The following is a 19,566-nucleotide window of genomic DNA, read 5'->3' as shown; positions in this document are numbered from 1 at the left end:
GAACCTTATCGTAAGCTTTTTCTAAATCAATAAAAATCAAATGTAGATTCTCCTTATTATCTCTGAACTTCTCCATCAAACCTCTCAATAAATGTATAGCTTCCATAGTAGACCTGCCAGGCATAAATCCAAATTGATTATGAGTAATTTTTGTGATGGGTCTTAACCTATGTTCAATTACCCTTGACACATCAACTTAATTCCTCTATAATTTGTACACTCTTGTGCATCCCTTTTATTCTTAAAAATGGGGACCAAAATACTCTTCCTCCACTCCTCAGGCGTCTTTTTAGTTTTTAAAATAATATTAAAGAGTTTACTAAGCCAATAAACTCCAAAATCTCCCAAATATTTCCACACTTCAGTTGGGATATCACAGGTCCTACAGACTTTTAACCCTTAGTTTTCTTTAAAGCCTCATGAACTTCTTTTTTACTAATGCGACGGTAAAAATGAAACGTTTTATTATTATTTTCGATATTAAGATCACTAAGGTCGATTGTATTTTCAGAAGCTTTATTAAAAAGTTTATCAAAGTAACCCACCCACCTATGTTGAATATTTTTTCTAAGAAAATTACTTTTTGATTTTCATCTTTAATACACTTTACTTGAGTTAAATATTTACTTTCTTTTCTCTTTGTTTGGCTAGTTTATACATATATTTTTCACCCTCTTTAGTATCTAATCTATTATAAAGATCATTAAAAGCAGAATTTTTAACGTCACAGATTGTTCTTTTAGACTCTCTGCGGGATGTTTGATAATTTTCCCAGTTCTCTAAGCTTTTACATTTAAACCAATTTTTATAACATAACTTCTTATGTTTTATCTTTTCTTGCACATTATTATTCCACCACCAACTATTTTTATTTATAAAAAAATTTTCTTTTGATTCTCCAAGCACATCTTTTGCTACTTGTTTAATAGTGTTTGTTATTTTATCCCACATAACATTTGATTCTTCATGAATATCCCAAAATTTGAAATCTTGAATCTTACTCATAAAAATATTTTTGTGTCTTTTAAGTTTCTTCATCTAATTCTACGATGATGAGTCATAGTATTCTTTATTTTACAACTCTTAATTTTAAAATCTAGAACTAATAAACGATGTTGGGTACTTAAATTTTCACTTGGAATGACCTTACAATCTTTACATTCGCGACGATCTTTTCTTCTCATAAAACGAAATTATAGTAAATATTAAAATTATTTTCATATGAATTATATGGCACAATAATTATATAATAATAATATTTTCATCAATTTAATATGAGATATTCTAAACAGGTCACTTCACCGTTGAAAAATATAAGTTTGATTCCAAATTAAAAATTGGGGACTTGATATTTTAATTTTTTTTTCTCTATATAGAGTTATACAATTATACAAATGTTTCCAAAGGTATCTGGAGCACTACCACTAACAAACAAAATTAGAAGAAATTTTATCATTTTTTTTTCTTCTATATTTTTAGACATTCAATTTCAATATAGGTGTATAAATTTATGTAATTGTATAAATATAAATCTTTATTTGTAGCCATTTGATTGAAATTGAAAAAAAAATAAATTGATCAATATTACAACTTGACAATCCATTAAAAACTGGAACAGTATTCCAATTGCCCCGTTCAATATCCAGCTTCGACTGGTTCTCTGTGAACTTTTTTTTTGGAACTTGATCGAACCATGCAGAATACAGTTTCATGTTTCAACTAATTGGACTAGTCGGTCCTGTTTATTTTTTGAATGGGTGGAGTTGTTGAGGTTTCATCAAGAAGTCAAGGAATGAGTGAAAATTGCAATTATTACATCATGTGCATTTGATGGTGAATTCATCCATTTTTATTGAACCCCAGTAAATTAGTTAGAGTCTGTCCAATCCAATTTTTTAGAATTAAAGTTAGTGTTTTATTAACCTGATGGCTCGTTGATTAAGATCAGTTGTCCCAAAGTTAACGGTAAACAGCTTGTGGCTTCATTTTACAACTTTTCTAATTCTGGTTTATTAGTTGATGGAATAGTTGCCTGTATAAGAAGCAAAACTTAAGTTCAATTGTCTTGTTTTTCAACAGAGATGACTGTTGTGTGACCATAATTACTCGATATCTGGCTTTGCTTAGTTTCTAGATGGGCCAAGCATTCACCTTAGATACAATATTGGCAAAAATGTGCAAATGATTGACTGAACTAATTTAATATCCCATGTAACACTTAGCCATAATATATGGAGAATGAAATTTCATGGACCTAGCCTTCAATCTTGGGGATAAAGCATGATGATGTTGATGGTCCTGACAAAATGTGTAGGCTATCCTATTCTTGTGCTTGAAGGCAAGGATGGTTATACGTCTTATGTAATTGGATATTCTCGATATTGTATATGCTTAATTAACCATAGCATTCTATATAACTTTATATAGTCCTGCTGGTTTTTTGCTCATATTTGTAGGCTTTGGATTCACTTAGTCTTGTGATTTGTGAAGTGTTTAATGATGTTATGGAGGCACGATGCTGATGCAACCTCAACATTTATATTTTCTTGAAAAATAGGATGTGAGCATTGAGGAGATTATAGTGGCATCAGCTTTGATCTTGGTTGTTTTTAATCATCTTGGTATTTCATAACATGTTTTGTTATAAATAAGCCTATGATGGTGATCCTTCTAAAGAACATGTTTTGTTTTTGTATCCATGTTGGTTTGGTTCGTCTTATTGTTAGGTCTTTCTTGTTTGCACAGCTGGTTCTTTACTTCCTGTTGGTTCTCTATTTTCTCTCCAGCTGTGGGTGTAGTGTATCTTCTTTTGCTGCTCAACTATTGCAAGAATTGCTACCCGTTGGAGACACATGCTTTGCTATCGCTGAAATTGCTATCGTTGCAGCTGAATTCCATAACTGTTTCAGTTTCTTAATGGGAAGCTGTAACTCTCGACTCTTTGTTGACGCTTAAAGCTTGAATTGCTATAATTGCTGTTTTGGAAGGCTGGTATCGTTGTTTTGGTACCTTCCATTTTTTACATCGTAGCAGGATTCAGTAATTTATTGACTTGGGTTTCTGTTACCATATCAACTTCTGTATTTTGCTGTAGTTATGTGTCTTATTTTACTTGCTCTGTTTTAGGAATTGCATGGTTGCGGACTGTGTTTTATGATTATGAAAGCGATCTCTTGGCACTTAAAAAAGCAATTGCTTAGTGAAATTTCAAAATTTCTTTTAATCCCATGTTTGCTGGCTGGATCTAAAGTCTTTGAGCGTGGCATAGATGTTAGTTAACAGCCTATGGTGCAGGCCTTTTTTCCATGAAATCTTATTTTTGGGCTTGTTATGTGCATCTCATCCTAGATTTTCCCTAGACCCTAATTTGTCCTGCATTAGAATTAGATGTCCTTATTGGAAAAAAGAAAAATTGTGTTGGATTTTATTGGCCTCGAATCACTCAAGTTTTTAGATTCACCATCTGGAATAGATTCTTCTTCTCTGCATGGTCATTAACATATTGGAAGTTTGAAGATAGGATGGATAATGTTAACTTCTATCATCTCTGTTTTGTTTGTCCTCTTTAAATCAGAAACTTATGCTCCTAGGTGTGCAACTTGGGAAATGTTTGATTCCATCGAGATTATACAGTTGCAATGAGCCTTGAATGTTATTTATGGGAAGCATCTGAATTCTTTGTGAGCTAGATATTTTCAAAGCATGAAAGTATAATGAAAATTTCCAATTTGTTTTCTATTATTAGCGAACATTATTATCCTTATTTGCTTTTATTTTGTCTGGTTAATTTTGATTTCTGGAAGACAATCAAATATATTGAACATTTGGAGAAGAGATATATTTAGGATAGGAAACTTTTGACAACATTCTTTGATGTTATCTATGTTATATTGAAAAGGCTCAACAATTCTAGCCAATTGATTAGCTGTTGATCATTTTAAATTTCTATTTTCAGCATATAACGCAGCAACTGTGAACTGACATGCTGCTTGGCCATCATTAATGTAGTAATTAGGACAATTTTGGCATTTTCTAATGCTGAACATGGTTTTGAGTTTTGATGATTTTGGCTGAAACTGTTCCAAAACTCATTAATTTGTTTGGTTTAAGCCAGTTTCGGAAGTTGTAATAGTTTCAGCTAAAATGTAAGGGCTTTGGTTGAGTTTGAAGAGAAATTTAATTGATACTCAAAAGTTCACTTGGAACTTTAATGTTTTTAGTGAAACTTTACCAAAACTCTTAAGTAGTCGCCAATGTTCTACTATAATTATATAAGTAACGATCATTAAATTTTATATGTATTATAAGTTCAATCTTTATTAGATAATGATTTTTGTTTCATACTTTAAATATGTATTTTATAATATTTTCTTATACAAGAGTAATAGAAACTGTGAACAAAATTACTTTTTGAAACTGATGGTACCTTTGAAACTATCGAAGCCGATATTATTTTCTTTTGGACCAAAACTGAGTTTTAATACCTTTATTCTAAAGTTTGCTATTTTTCTAGCGTTTTATTGTTTTGCTTATTTACTCAAATCAATGTAGTAATAGCACATTAAACTAATAAATGTAACTCAACCATGCCGGATCTTGAGAAGCTAATTCTTTTCTTCTGACATTTGGATTATAGATAATCATAAATTTTCAATGTGTACAACTTGACACAACTCATAATAAACAGGAACTTGTTAGAAGAATTTTCAGTTTGGCTGGTATTCTTTAGCATAAAATAATACTGATGTTAACCTTAAGGAATACACTTAAGCTCTTTGCTGGTTTCGTTTTATGTTTGCACCAACTTTTTTCACCTTAACCTTGTTTTCAGCATATTCATCATTTTCTGTACAAAATGAAATTTGATTAATGAAACCATATTCTTTACTTTGTAGGGAGAGCCTAGTTTTCACTTATTTGGATTTATTATGTGTGTTGGTGCAACTGCTGCAAGAGCATTGAAGTCAGTGTTACAAGGGATTTTATTGTCCTCTGAAGGGTAATAAGACTATCTTCCAATAGGCATTCATATTCCAGCTTTCAACATCTTGCCTGATTTACTAAAGATTTTAGTTATGCCACATTCGGCTCTTGAAAATTTTACTTTATTTGTGATCATTGAATGATTCAATACCATCAGATTATTGTTAAACTCTCTTTTTTGCTTAAAAGATGCTTTTATTTATTTTTTTTTGGTTTTTGTTGTTTGGTATGCTGAACCATATGCGTCCATTCATTTGTGCACCTTTTCTGTAGGGAGAAGCTTAATTCGATGAATCTCCTTCTATACATGGCTCCTATTGCAGTTGTATTCTTACTTCCTGCTACACTTATCATGGAGAAGAATGTGCTTGGCATAACCATTGCACTTGCTAGAGAAGATGTTAAAATTGTTTGGTATCTCTTGTTTAATTCCTCTTTAGCATACTTTGTGAACCTGACTAACTTCTTAGTCACCAAGCATACTAGTGCTTTGACTCTCCAGGTACCTTTGTTTTCTTTTCTGTTATTTTGACTGTTTTATTCGCTTGTTACTGCAAACTAAACAATCAATTGATGGTAGTTCAGGTGTGCAATCTAGATAGGCCCAGTATAGCACCCAAGCTTGGCTTGGACTACCACATGGAAGTTCTGCTCAACACTTTAGAAGTGCTAATGTATATTAGATAGTAAAATATATATGCATACATATTATTCATGTTGTTAATATATTTTTTATATTATTTTGAGGTCTAGGTCCAAGATAGCCATTTTATGAGTAGGCTTGGCTTGGTCATAATTCCTGAATTAGTCGACATCCCTATTTGTCTTGGCTTACCAATTTGTTTGATGTATTCAAACATAAGGCTGATAGCAATTCAATTTTTTGACAAACATCAACAACTCTTTCTATTGCTTTTTACTCTGGTTGTTGATTGCATCGTACTATGATATTTCTTTTGTCGTTATTAATTGTACTAGGTATGTTGGCTTGCAGACATTCCTTTCTATATTGGGCCTTTTCATTAGCTTTTAACTATGAAGCAAATTTTATTTTTCATTGTATTTAAATAGTTCTTTTGTCTTCTCATTCCAATTCAAACAAAAGTAGTGAATATTACCTACCCAGGATAAGTTTATAGTTGAATCATAATAATAGTGTAGAAGAGGTACAGTAGGTCCTACTATGGGAGCTCTTAGAGATCAATATTTACTTGATATGAGAGTGATAACCATAGAATTCTGTGGGAGCTGACGTAAAATCAAAATTAAAGATTTTGATTTCTATTCTAGCCATGTTTTAGTCAACAATATTCAAGTTTGGGTTTATTTTTGAGCTCATTCAAATAAAATATATTATTTTATAATATATTGTTAAGTAATCATGATCATCCTTTGTATAAAAGTATTCAATGTTTAAATGTGTATGCATCTGCCTCTTTATATGTTATGTAATTATACAGACGCATGTGCACATGTATTTTGTATTTACACTCACCTAAAGATTGCATAGTCATGTATCAAGTTTATTATGACTTGAATCAAAATTATTTTAAGCGAGTTATCTTCGAGCTGATGCATATTGTTGATATGCATATCCAGTTCAGGAAATCGTGGTCTACTATTATATTATTCTCCCTTCTTTATTCATTATTGTGTTTTTATTTCTTTTTTTTTTATCATGATGATTTGATTTTTCTTCCAATTGTATGAGAGTTGGTCTCAGTTATATATATATATATATATTAGAAAGCCAAAAAAGGCTAATATATTAACTAGATAATATATTAACTAGAAAGAAAGAAACTAGAAAGAAAGATATATATACAATGTGTTGAAGGGCCCAAACATGGCACCCTGTCCACACCAAATCCACAAGTGGTTCCAAAACTATAGAATACAGAAAAGTACAATAGACATAAATAAAAAACCTAAAAATGCTAAAATACAAAGTATCAGGTGGCTAGAGAGCAACCCAATTTGGTTTTGCCTCTGCCTCTGGTTCTAGGGAAGGAGCAAGCTAATAAGTTGGCAAGATGATTGCCAAGATGAGATGATTGCCATTGCCGGTAGTAACTAATGTATCATCCAATATGTTCCCTAGCTGGAGTTGAACTCCTTTCTTCTTCCTCCTGGATAGACCTGCCATTCCTCTTCCGAAGACCTGATCTTGATCTAGAGTGTGCTGGAGATGTGCAGATTGTTGAACATTAGAAGCAACGACCTGTTGTACCGACTGATCTGCTATTGGATCAAAGGAGCATTTTCATGTGTCTTGACATGTAAGTGAGTCTTCTTCAATAACAGTGGGTGGTATAAGCACAACTGGATCTGTAGCTATAGTCTGTTGTTCTTCTTCAGGAACAACGGTGTTGGGAAGAGGATTAGGTTGCATCTTCTCAACAGGGATAATAGATGATTGTTCTTTAGTGATATTCAACCTTAGATGAGGATGCAAATGTTAATAAATAGTAGAGCTATGACCAGATATACTATAATGAGAGCAATAAGGAGGGTGTGGTTCGATTTGAACCTTTTGCCAATACCCGTTGTGAGTAGTTCCAATTCACACCTCATCCGGAGCAGGTTGAGTGATATCCCTCTCAACTAACACACAAGCCACAGAGGGTCTGGTGACAGCAAACGTAAGATTATTAACCCTATGAATCCTGAGAGGCTTACCGTAAGCAGTTGCTAAGGAGTAGAGAATTTCCAAATTGAACAGATGTAATTTTAACCCCAAAAAATTTATTCAAACTGGAATGATAGGGGACTTCGCCTTTGGGTCGAAAACAACAGTTTACTTCAGAATTTTCATATTACGATTGTCGATTTTGATAACTTTCCGAGAAAAGATGCGGGTATAATTAACATCATGAGACAACTGAATCAGTATGTGCCAACCACCAAGTAAATCAATATTCCAATTACCCAATAGCTTCATAGCCTCAAACTTTTTCCGAATGATCTCCAATTTTGGGTTACCATAAAGAAATTTCCCAACTAGAGCAAAACACCAAGAGGATGCGAGAGTACTGGTTTCATCCTCTGTGAGAATAAGAGCAGACTTCTCATTTTTTTTTATGAAGGTGAGATCGCCACCACCTTCAAGAGCATCGTGAAAAGATTGAGGAACATTGCAAGATTTACCTATACAAAAACCAGTCTCTGATCTGAAAGAGGAGCACGAGTAGGAATCGAGAGGTCGCCGGCAATTGCAGTAGCATAGGAACGGATAGCCATCTTTGCCGACAAGATTCTGTCGGACAGGAAGCGAGGAGACGTCATCTGAAAGGAAATGCGAAAACGCAGGCAGAGCCGTGCGACAAATGCAACCAAGCAAACAGAGCAGCAGCTCTGTCGCCAGACTGAGACAACGCGACGACTGCGAAGGAGGCTTCCTGGACAGACAAGGACGTCGTCTGGAAAGAAATGCGAAAACTCGGTTTGCATCGTCGTCTGGAAGGATGCGAAGATGCGAGCCTGCCGTCGGAAACACGACGAACATGAAGCACAACAACAACGCAACGACGCGAGCACCGACTTCGACGAAGACGAAGCAGGGAAATAGAAACGCAAGAGAGATCCGTGTAGCAGTAAGCTAGGGTTCACCATGAGGCGAAACCCTAGCAGTGGAAACGACACCATGCCGACAAATTTAGAGTTTATTCCTCCAAAAATCCCTTATTATTAGAGCAAGGAAACAAACCCTCGCTTTTTTTTTTTCTGCCACCGGAGCGTCTCCAACAGTCGTAGACAGCCAAAATCTTCCCTATAGTTGCCTGAATGCCTTCATTCTTACAACCAGACTTTCCTAGGCAGCAACGCCGTTTTTCTCCAAACAACAGCAACAGTCTTCTTCAGGTAGCAGCGCAGTTTCATCCAAGCAGAAGCAGCGACCTCCTCTAAATAACAACGATTCGTGGAATTTCATCAGTCCGATGGTTCTGCAGGCCATTCCAGCGGGTCAGCCCAGGCTTTGCGGCCCAGGCTTTGCGACCCAGGCTTGCATATTTGAGCTACTAAGACACACTAGCAACACTTTTTCTCTCAGTAAAAGCACAAAATAGTCTATCGACTATTAACAAGTGTCCAGTTTAGTCTCAGAGTTTTAAGATGCTCCAATTTAGTCCTAGACTATTAAAATATGATCCAAATTAGTTCTAAATTATATTTTTCCTAAATTTTTTTGATAGCTTATGTCCAAAATAAAAATGACTGTATATGTTGTTTGGCTGGATTTAGGCTATATCTTGCTTTAAAACTAATTAAATACTGCTCAAATATGATTTAAGCAAACGCCACAAAATCTAAATTCCCATTTCTTCATCATTTTCTGCTTTTAAATCCGATTAAATAATTTATTTTCTCACATATATTACATTTTTCTTCTTCGACGAATTACTCTTCTCCGTAAACTTAAAATGTTGTATTTAATCGATTGGAGTTGCAACTTCTCCAAGTCGAATTGACATAGGTCGAAACAACCTTTCTTTGCAATGAACGATGGTTGAGGGAAATGCGCAAGCGCTCAGATTGAGATGAAGCCTTGTCATCGATGCATGCACTGGAGATGGAGATGGAGATGGAGATGGAGACTACTTCGTCGAGTGGAGAAACAATGAATGAGTACTCGCCTTGAGTTGTTTGCTATGTGGACGGTGAAATAGAAGGGGAGAAGTCGCCCTCAGATGGAGATGAAACCTTGTCATCGACCCAAGCAACACGGATGGAGATGGAGACTGCTTCGCCGGGTAGAGAAGCAGCGACAAAGTGCGCGTCTTGAATTGCTTGCTCCGTTAATGGTGAAACAAAAGTGGAGAAATCACACGAGTGGAGGAGCATCAAAGATTCAGATTTAAGCTGATATTGTTTTGCGTATGAATCCTCCAGTGAGAACTGGTGAGCCCTTAATGCGTTTAATTTGTGAATTTTGTAAATCACGGAATTACCCTTCAAAATGTGAAAGGAGCTGTTAAATTAAATGAAAAATTTTATTTGGGATCAATTCAGAAAAAAAATTTTTAATTGTCAGGGACGAAATTAGAGCATTTTAAAACTCGAGGACTAAATTGGACACTTCTTAGCCAGAGTATTATTTTGGGTTTTTCCTACTTTTTCTCTCTTTGGCTGAAATCTAGCGACCTTAAAGTTTGAATTTTTCTCTATGGTGGAAATCATAGAGACCGAAGTTTGAATTTTTCTCTCCAGTGGAAATCATTGGGAGACCTTCGATTGGTTTTTTCTATTTGGTGGAAATAACAAAAAACCTCATTGTTCTATTTTCTCTTTCCCGTGAAATTAGTAGAGGACTTGGCGGCTCGTTCTCAATTGAAAGCCAAGCTAGAGAGACCTTGATGCTTGTTTTGTATCTCGAGTGCACATCTTGTGGCAACGATAAACAGTTTTCTTTTCGAGTGTGAATTAGATGTCTGCAATAGAAAGTTTCACTCTGGCATAGATCCTGTGGCAGTAATAGACATTTTCTTACTCTAGCTGAAATCCTGTGTCGGTATCACATAGTTTCTCTTTTCCTAGTAAATTCTCATGTCGACGACAAATAGTCTCTTTCTATGGATTACTTGTAGATTATAAGCCTGACAAAGTCAAAGGGGATGAGTAAAATCAGACAAACAAAACAACAAAGGATGATAAGCCTCACAAACATAGTTCCTTCAATAAGGAACAACTCCACGCTCTCTGTAAGATTCCGGGATACTATTTTGAACCTTCTACTTCCATCTGCTCTTTTTGCTCTCAACAGGAAGAATCAACCTTAGATATTGGACTCTGAAGCATCATATCATATGACAGGTGATATCATTGTTTTTCAATTCTTTAATTCTTGCAAACACCATGTTACAGTTAAAATCACAAATGACTCTCTCTCATCTATGGAAGGAAGAGGAAGCGTGAAACCGCCAAGGATCTTATTCTTCACTTTGTGCTTTATTTTTCTAAACTTCATTGCAATTTATTTTTTATTAGTAAACTCACCCGTGACATGAATTGTGTTACTAAATTCTATCATAATTTGTATGAATTTATGGTGATAGACTTGGGTTAAGATGACTGACAGTGCTGATATGTATCTTGGACTCTATCTGCTTACTAGGACTTCAACCTCAAAAGGACCATCCCATTATTCATAATCATTTGAGTGAAGTCTTGTATCTGAGTCTGTTTTTCATGCGAGTCAAGTTATGTATGACATTTTTGTCTTGGGCATCCCAACTTCTATTATATTGAAAAATTGTGTCCTCATTTATTTATCTATAAAAGGCTAGTTCTTATTAATGTGAAACTTTTCAACTTGCTAAATATACTCAACATACTCAATAAGTGTACCCAAACCTAAAATATAAACCTACATCTCTCTTCTACATGGTTCATAGTGATATCCGGGAGCCCTCGAAAGCAAAAAATACAAATGGGGCTAGGTGGTTTATCACTTTTATTGATGATCATACAAGAATCGCGTTGTCCTTTTTCATGAAGGAAAAATTTTGAAACTACCAATACGTTTGAAACCCTTCACAACATGATCCTCACCAAATTTCAGGCCAAAATTTAAGTTCTCAAATTGATAATGCAAAAGACTACTACAACTTCACTCTCGACCCTTATCTGTCTAAAAATGACAGCATTCACATTAGCTCATGCTAGCACAACCCTACTAAATTGTATGACTGAAAGAAAGAACATGCATCTCCATGAAGTAGTTCAATCAATTCCATTCAATAATAATATACGCAAACACTTGCGGGTGATGATATTCTCACATCCACCAATCTCATAAATATGATGCCCAACAAAGTGCTAAATTTTAACAAACCTCTCAACTCTCTCATAAAATCCCACTCATATATTCAGTCTTTTACCTCTGACCAACCACTAAAAATTTTTGGTTGCATCGCTCTTGTTCATTTACATCAACCTAATTAGACCAAACTTGATAACAAGTCAATCAAATTTATCTTTGTGGGCTACTCTTCAAACAAAAATGGTTGTCAATGTTACTCTCTATAAACACAAATTTTACACTTCCATGGATGTCACTTTCTTTAAAAATCAATTTTATTACCCCAAATCTAACATTCAGAGGGAGAGTTGGAGATAATATCAGGTCAGTCACGAGCCTCAAAGTCACATCTCTTATATCCTTGATGAACCCACTCTGATTCTCACTATCACAAATCAATCTAAAAATGAAACTATTAATCAACTAAATCCTCTCACAGCTCCTACCTTGAACCAAGAACTCTTTTTGTACAACGGAAAGACCCAGTGAGCATGTAAGGGATAATTTTCAAAATTAGGAATGCAAAACATCAGAAACAACTCCAAACATCCGATGTATTCATACAGAGGTTGGATTAACACATCATGAACACCAAGAGGACGAAAGAGCATGAGAATGCACAAAATACTCGATAGAAGAATTTGTGACATGGAGAATTATTATCCTCTAACAATTTTCGAAGAGGCCTAATCCATTACTGATTGGAAATAAGCTGTGGAAGAAGAGATTCTTGCCCTTAAAAAGAATGATATATGGATCATAACAACTTTGTTACCTAAGAAAGAATTTTAGTGTGCAAATGGGTATTCAACTTTAAATACAAAGCATATGGGATCATAGAAAGGTTCAAGGCTAGACTCATAGCAAAACACTAGTCTTATGGGATCGACTGTCGGATGACATTTGCGTCAGTGGTGAAGCTCAACACAGTAAGAGTATTCTTTCATTGGTTCTAAACCAGGACTGACCTTTACATTAATTAGACATTAAAAATGCATTTCTTAATGAGGATCTTGAAGAAGTGTATATGGAGATACCTCCATATTAAAAAACAATATAAATCATCACCTAGCATGCAAACAAAAGAAATTATTATATGGGTTGAAACAATCTCCTAAAACATGGCTTAAAAAGTTCACTATGACTATTCTTGCCACTGGGTATTATCAATGCTAGACTGATCATATTTTGTTTGTGAAATCAAATCAATAAGATATGATGGTCATCCTTATTGTATATGTAGATATTGCTCTTTCAAGCAATGATGTGTGGGAACTTGAAAGAATCAAAGGAATAATGACCTATGAGTTTGAGATTAAAAATCCTGGAACTTTAAGATACTTTCTAGGAATGGAAGTAGCTAGATCCAAAGAAGACAATGTCTTATTTCAGAGAAAATATATCCCTGATCTATTGAAGGAATCATGAATTCTGGGATACAAATCAATATATGCTTCTATGAATCCTAATCAATAAGTATCAAAAGGAGAGGATAATACCCCAGCTTAAAAGGGAGGTATCAAAGACTTGTGAAACTTATTTGTGTAAAATTCAATACCTGTGGATATTGAACCAACATTTGAATGATCTAAATGAAGATCATTTAGAAGCAGTCTTTCGAATCTTGAGGTACCTAAAGATGACTCTAGGACATGAATTGATATTCAAGGAGATTGAAAACAGTAACATTGAAATTTACATTGATACTAGCTTGGCAGACACATTGATTGAGAGAAGATCTGCCACAGTTTAATGTTCATTTCTATGGGGTAAGGTTGTTAGTTGGAGAAGTAAAAAACAAGCTGTGATGGTAAGAAACAATGCATAATTTATTTATTGTGTTATGGCCCTAGGAATTTGTGAAAGGACGTGGCTAAAGAAGCTACTAGTGGAACTTCACATGGAGAACCAAAGCATTATTAAGATGTTCAGTGATAGTCAATCTACCATTAGTATTTCTAAGAATCCGGTACACCATGATTGAACTAAACATATAGAGATCGACACACTTCATCTCTAAGAAGGTCAATTGAGTGGTTAATCTGCTAAGCTGTATCCCAATTCAACATCACATTGTTGACATTCTTACTGAGACTCTTCATCAACACCACTTTAGTGATCTAAGCAACAAGTTTGTGATGTATGATATATACAACCCAACTTAAGGTGGAGTCTTGATATGCATATCTAGTTTAGGAATCGTGGTTAGTTATTACATTTGAGGGGATGAAATTATTCTCCCTTAATTATCCATTATTTTGTTTTTATTTCTTTCTTTTTTTTATCATGATGATCTGATTTTCCCTCCAATTTTATGAGGGTTAGGCTCAGATGTATATATATTTGTTATTTGCTTAATGAGAAAAGGAGAGAGTTTATTCCTCCAAAAAGTCTACACATCAATTTTGATTACTTTGATTAAAATTTGAGTGAATATTAAAGCAAGTTTCATGTTTCAAACTTAATAACAATCCTTGGGAGTATTCCAACCAACATTCAATTTCTTATCAGTTGCACTCATTGCATATAATTTTTTTAGCTTCAATGCTAGAATTTCTTTTCTTTTGCCCCAAACAAGTTTGTGATGTATGATATATACAACCCAACTTGAGGTGAAGTCTTGATATGCATATTCAATTTAGGAAATCATGGACAGTTATTACATTTGAGGAGATGAAATTATTCTCCCTTAATTATCCATTATTGTGTTTTTATTTATTTCTTTTTTTTATCATGATGATTTGATTTCCCCTCCAATTGTATGAGGGTTAGGCTGAGATGTATATATATTTGTTATTTGCTTAATGCGAAAATGAGAGAGTTTATTCTTCCAAAAAGTCTACACATCAATTTTGATTAAAATTTGAGTGAAAATTAAGAAATTTTCATGTTTCGAACTTAATACCAACCCTAGCTTGGGAGCATTCAAACCAACATTCAATTTCTTATCAGTTGTACTCATTGCATATAATTTTTTAGCTTCAACGCTAGAATATCTTTTCTTTTTCCCAAAACTTTTGTTGGGTGTTAACATTTTATTTCATGAATTGTATGTGTCAAAATAATATTGCATGCAGATACACCCATCTGACTACTACCACACGGTAGCTGATTTGGCACAAAAGAGTTCGACATTATTTATGATAATTAGTTTCATTTCAGCAAAATAATATAGCTACCGTTGAATGATTATATGCATGTAGCATGCCCTTACTTTTTATGTCTAAAACATTTTGTCTTCAATCCTACAAAGTCTGTTTAGCTGTCCCAGCATCAAGTTTTCAAAGACAAAGATCCACGTTTACACTCTTATCATGTCCGACAAATGAAAAATTCATTGAATGGAGTTTATTACTTCGATCCAAAAATGCATTTTGGATTCAACTGTTTTTATTCTTTTTCTCTTTTTTTTTTTTTTTTTGGAGTCGCCAGCTTTTGCATCATTGTATGATTCTTTCTCTCGAGTAAATATCTATTCCAGATCATATGGATGATCTGAAGAAGAGAGGAATAAAAAACGACAAGATATACGACGAATGTAGACAAACAAGAGAAAAACAAGAGCAAGAATTTGGAGAACTTTCATAAAGCAAACTTCGTGTGATAGCCCAAGAGCGTACGTCCAAACAAATAAGATCGTAAATGCTTTGGAATATATCCGCGAAGAAGACCTTACAAAAGCAACCCATAACCAGAGAGTCAAGTTTGCGTGGTCGTTTAGAGGTCAAGAGCAACTCCTAAAGGGACATATTCTTTTGGTTAATTACATCTTGGGGGATGCCTATGAATACTATTGATTCAAGTCGTCTTGCTACACTTATATGATGACTAGTAAATGGGTCACAAAGGACGGTTATCTCACAAGAGTGTCCCAATGTCTTTAAAGCTCGCATTGATCCATATGGGTAGAGAGTCCCTCACGATCCCATACGAATGGCGATTTATCTGCGAACGAGGTCTATGAAATAAATGGATAGTCTCGTAGGGCCTGTACTATACTTCTGAGGCCTAACCGGGCTATAAAGATAGAGGGTGAATCACTGTATTCCAAATGGGCGGCGGCCTATCCGCAATCGGAGCCTACAAGATGACATCAATGAAGCGTTAAAAGGAGCAACAGAGCTCAAAAGGGGTAACAAAGGAAGGGTGGAGTAATCTTAATCGGGTAGATATAACCGGGTCAGGATACCACAGATCCGTCGTCTCAAGCTATTAGGATCCCAAATCTACCTGGTCGTGAAGGTAATCGATCTAACACAACCGGAGACCCCCTTGTCAGCACTCCGTGAATTGCTTCGTCCAAGAGGACCTTGATAGCCCTAAGGTCAAGAGAAGGAAACTCTAAATCCTATGACCTCATGGAGGTAGAAAGAGTAGAGGTGGGACTTGTACCCGCTAAAGTGGCGATGAAGCCACTGAAGCAGAAAGAAAAGAGAGGTACAACCACGAGACCGACACTCTCTGACAAAGGATTTATCCCCTATTTGGGTTGGGGAAGCCTTTAACACCCTAATCATGTTAGACAACCACTTAAGTGGAAATCTATACTGAGCCAGTCGGATTGGAGAAAAACGGGGGCTTCTCTTCGAGCTATGCAAATATGATGCAGTTGTCTAATAAGGTTCTAATGTGAATGCCCTATTAATTATGACTTGGGAGAGAGTCATACTATACAACCCATTTAAAATTCAACCCGAAGGTTATGCAGAGAAGTAAAAACAAATTTCTGAAAATGTTGAATCCTAAATTTTAGTTAGTCTCTAACTCTTATTAGGATTGTTTTTTAGAAAATTTATAATTTTATGTTTTAAAGAGCCTAAATTAGATGCATGATTCCCAGACACTCCACAAGGTAAAAAGGGCAAAACCAAGTTAAGTACGTTACGAAAAGTAAAACAAGTCAAATCAAAATAATAAGAAAATGTTAGGTGCTGCTGAGTCGGCAACATATCCCAGAAACCAAAAAAAAAACGTCCAGACACATATGCACACGCCTGGTCTTAATTCTATACATGAATGAGATTAGGAATTAAGGTACTGGAGACGAGCAAGAATTAAGGTACTGGAGACGAGCAAGCAAATTATGGTCTTCATCATGTGGTTCCGCCCATTTGTCGTCTTGAAACTCGTGCTCGTACCTTATTTCTAATATAGAATCTTCTAAGGACTCTAAAAGTACATAATGAACATTAAAAAAAGACTTGACATGCATGAAAATCAGGTTAGTAGAAAGAGCTATCTACATGCAACGTAGTGAACCATGCCTGGTGGGAGGAGAGCTAAGCAACACCAGTAGGAACTTTGATCAGATAAATCATTATAACTCTTCTACATTGGACATGACTTCCTGCAAGAAGACCACCACTAACATACTAGTGCGCACGTCTCACATCTAGTAAGCACACAAAAATCACAAGAAAGTGATGTCTGGCTAGAACAACCAAACCAGCAAAGAACCATAGATAGGACGCCGAAAATACTACCTAGTATCCTAGCCCTCGCCTAACATACCATCTAACATATAGTGCGCTCTAGTCACATCATTTAAGTGAGTGCAAGGTAAAGGTAAAGAGGCTAGCGTATGTTTTGATGGGGTAGACATCCCTGACTCCATCTTAAGGATTCAATGATTCTAAAAGGTGTTACTAGATGTAAATTTTATAAAACATAAGTATCAAAGATTGGCCTTATGTACGGTCTAAGCATAGAATGCAATAGTTTTCAAAATAGCTTTTTGAAAAATATGATGCATATGAGTTATAAAAATATAATTTTTATACTGTAAAATATGTTATAAGAAAGGAAAAGCCTAAGTGACACCTATTAGACCCTTTGGAACCTTAGCACAACATACACGTGCTAGTCACGATGCGGTAGCTAGTATTGTCCAACGAGATATCCTCGCAGGCGATACTCGCTGCTGCATCGTGACTGGTAGAGTGTCACTCAGCTAAGGAGTTTAACTCATTGTTGAGACGATTGAGATTGCACATGCGGATACAAAGTATTATATCTTCACAATATTTTAATTATTTGATGCTTAGATCGTGAAGCTTCCGGGCTCCATAATATCTAGGAAAACCTCGTGTTGTCGGTCAGCCTCATCTTTAGCATGCTAACATGCCATTGGCGGAACCAGAGTGTAATCTGCAAACCAAATATTGATTTGGCTGTTCAAAAGTTGTGCTATGCATAGCACTTATAGTTCAAATAACATAAAACAACACCTTAATTTCCATTAATCAGTTCATTTTATTTTAATGGCAGTTACATGCATACTACACAATTCTTATATATTTACACATCTGACACCCAAACAGTCATATTTACGTATATAACACTCAAATCTTTAATATCACTTGAAAAATACCACTGCTACCAACTTTTTAAATGTGAAATACACAATTTTCATGTATAAATTTATGACACCAAACTGCTATAAATATAAATATCAAACTTTAGGAGTTAGATGTATAATTGCATATAAATTGTGTGGCACGTTTGTAAATTTCCATTTTTTTTATTATAGCTGATCTCTGATCATTGGTACAAATCTTATGATGATGTTTAAGAGTCTTCATCCTGGACTCGGAATACGCCCTCGTAAGGATGGAGTTGACCATTCCCTACTATTTTGTAGGTTCTCGGGAACGCAAAAGGTGCCGTAGCCGTTGTTATTTCAATCCTACTATTCAGGAACCCCGTTTCGGTGACAGGGATGCTGGGATATAGCCTCACTGTTATCGGAGTAGTTCTCTACAGTGAGGCAAAGAAGCGCAGCAAATGAGCAGCTTAACGGGTAAACAACAGGGACATCTGTCAAGTTTTTTTGTTGTAAAATTGGTGGCAATAACTTCGCAAAGCCAGAGTTTTATTAACAGGTTGCGACCAAATCTTTGGTAGGAGGAGCCTGGAGAAGTTTTACTGTATCAACATCAGAGAGATTGGTAATCCTTTGTCTGCTTTCAGATATTCTTTTCCTTCACCCATAAAGGTTATTTGTCCAATTCTTTGAGATAGAAATAGTCATTCGCCCTTAAAAAAATAGTTATTTGGCTTAGACAGAATTCAGTTCTATATTACGATACACATTAATTGTCTTATGATGTCAGAGACTTTATTTTGTTGTTTTTGAATATTCTGTTAAACACAGCTTATACAGAAATGTTAAAGAGGAGAGGTGCTTCCTTGCTCCATTTTTTAAGGAAATTGTTGTCATTATTGTATGTCTTGTAGAACTATCAGAACTTAGGCAGCAACTCCGGTTTGATTATGATTTCAGATTTTTCTGTGATGGCTCCAATTCATCTTTTTTGTTGTTTTTGTTTTCTTAATGTTCTTTTTTTTCATAGGAAGCCCCTTATACAGGCAATTACATACATACCACTTAAAATATTGCTATTTATAAAACCATCACCCTCTTTCATCCATTTTTCAAATTCTCACTCAAATATCAATATTCACGATAATACTCCAACTCATATCTTTTATATTTATCAAATTCCCAATGATTTGATCATGACACCTTTAAATGCATTGGTTCGATAATTCAAAAAATCACATGAATTCCTTCTGGCCCAACCCTAGATACTCTAAGATCCTTTTTCAAACCCGCTCCTTTCTCCCATTTCTACACAAGAGAGATAAATAGACACATCCCAGTGCACTGATCGAGGAGCGCTCGTGGTGATTGAGAGGGTTGAAAACCTAGAAGTGTTATTTATACCAAACATTCTTCTTATGTTATGGCTAAGTTCAAGCTTCCAGTCCTTAAGGAAAGGATA

General features: G+C 35.1%; 1 protein-coding gene across 1 annotated transcript in view; it reads left to right on the top strand.

Moving 5' to 3' along the window:
- The window catches only part of LOC110024150 (probable sugar phosphate/phosphate translocator At3g11320), a 30,772-nt gene extending 11,786 nt beyond the window's left edge, over positions 1–18,986 (top strand). Inside the window, exons 2-5 of the mRNA XM_020723938.1 lie at positions 4,896–4,999; positions 5,257–5,485; positions 18,423–18,581; positions 18,686–18,986. Coding sequence (XP_020579597.1) covers positions 4,896–4,999; positions 5,257–5,485; positions 18,423–18,569 — 480 coding nt within the window. The 3' untranslated portion in view covers positions 18,570–18,581; positions 18,686–18,986. The remainder of the gene's footprint in view (positions 1–4,895; positions 5,000–5,256; positions 5,486–18,422; positions 18,582–18,685) is intronic.
- The last annotated feature ends 580 nt before the right edge of the window (positions 18,987–19,566 follow it).

This window comes from Phalaenopsis equestris, unplaced genomic scaffold (genome assembly GCF_001263595.1).
Source record: "Phalaenopsis equestris unplaced genomic scaffold, ASM126359v1 Scaffold000250, whole genome shotgun sequence".
In the NCBI taxonomy this organism is placed as follows: domain Eukaryota; kingdom Viridiplantae; phylum Streptophyta; class Magnoliopsida; order Asparagales; family Orchidaceae; genus Phalaenopsis; species Phalaenopsis equestris.
This window is presented reverse-complemented; position numbering and strand designations above follow the sequence as displayed.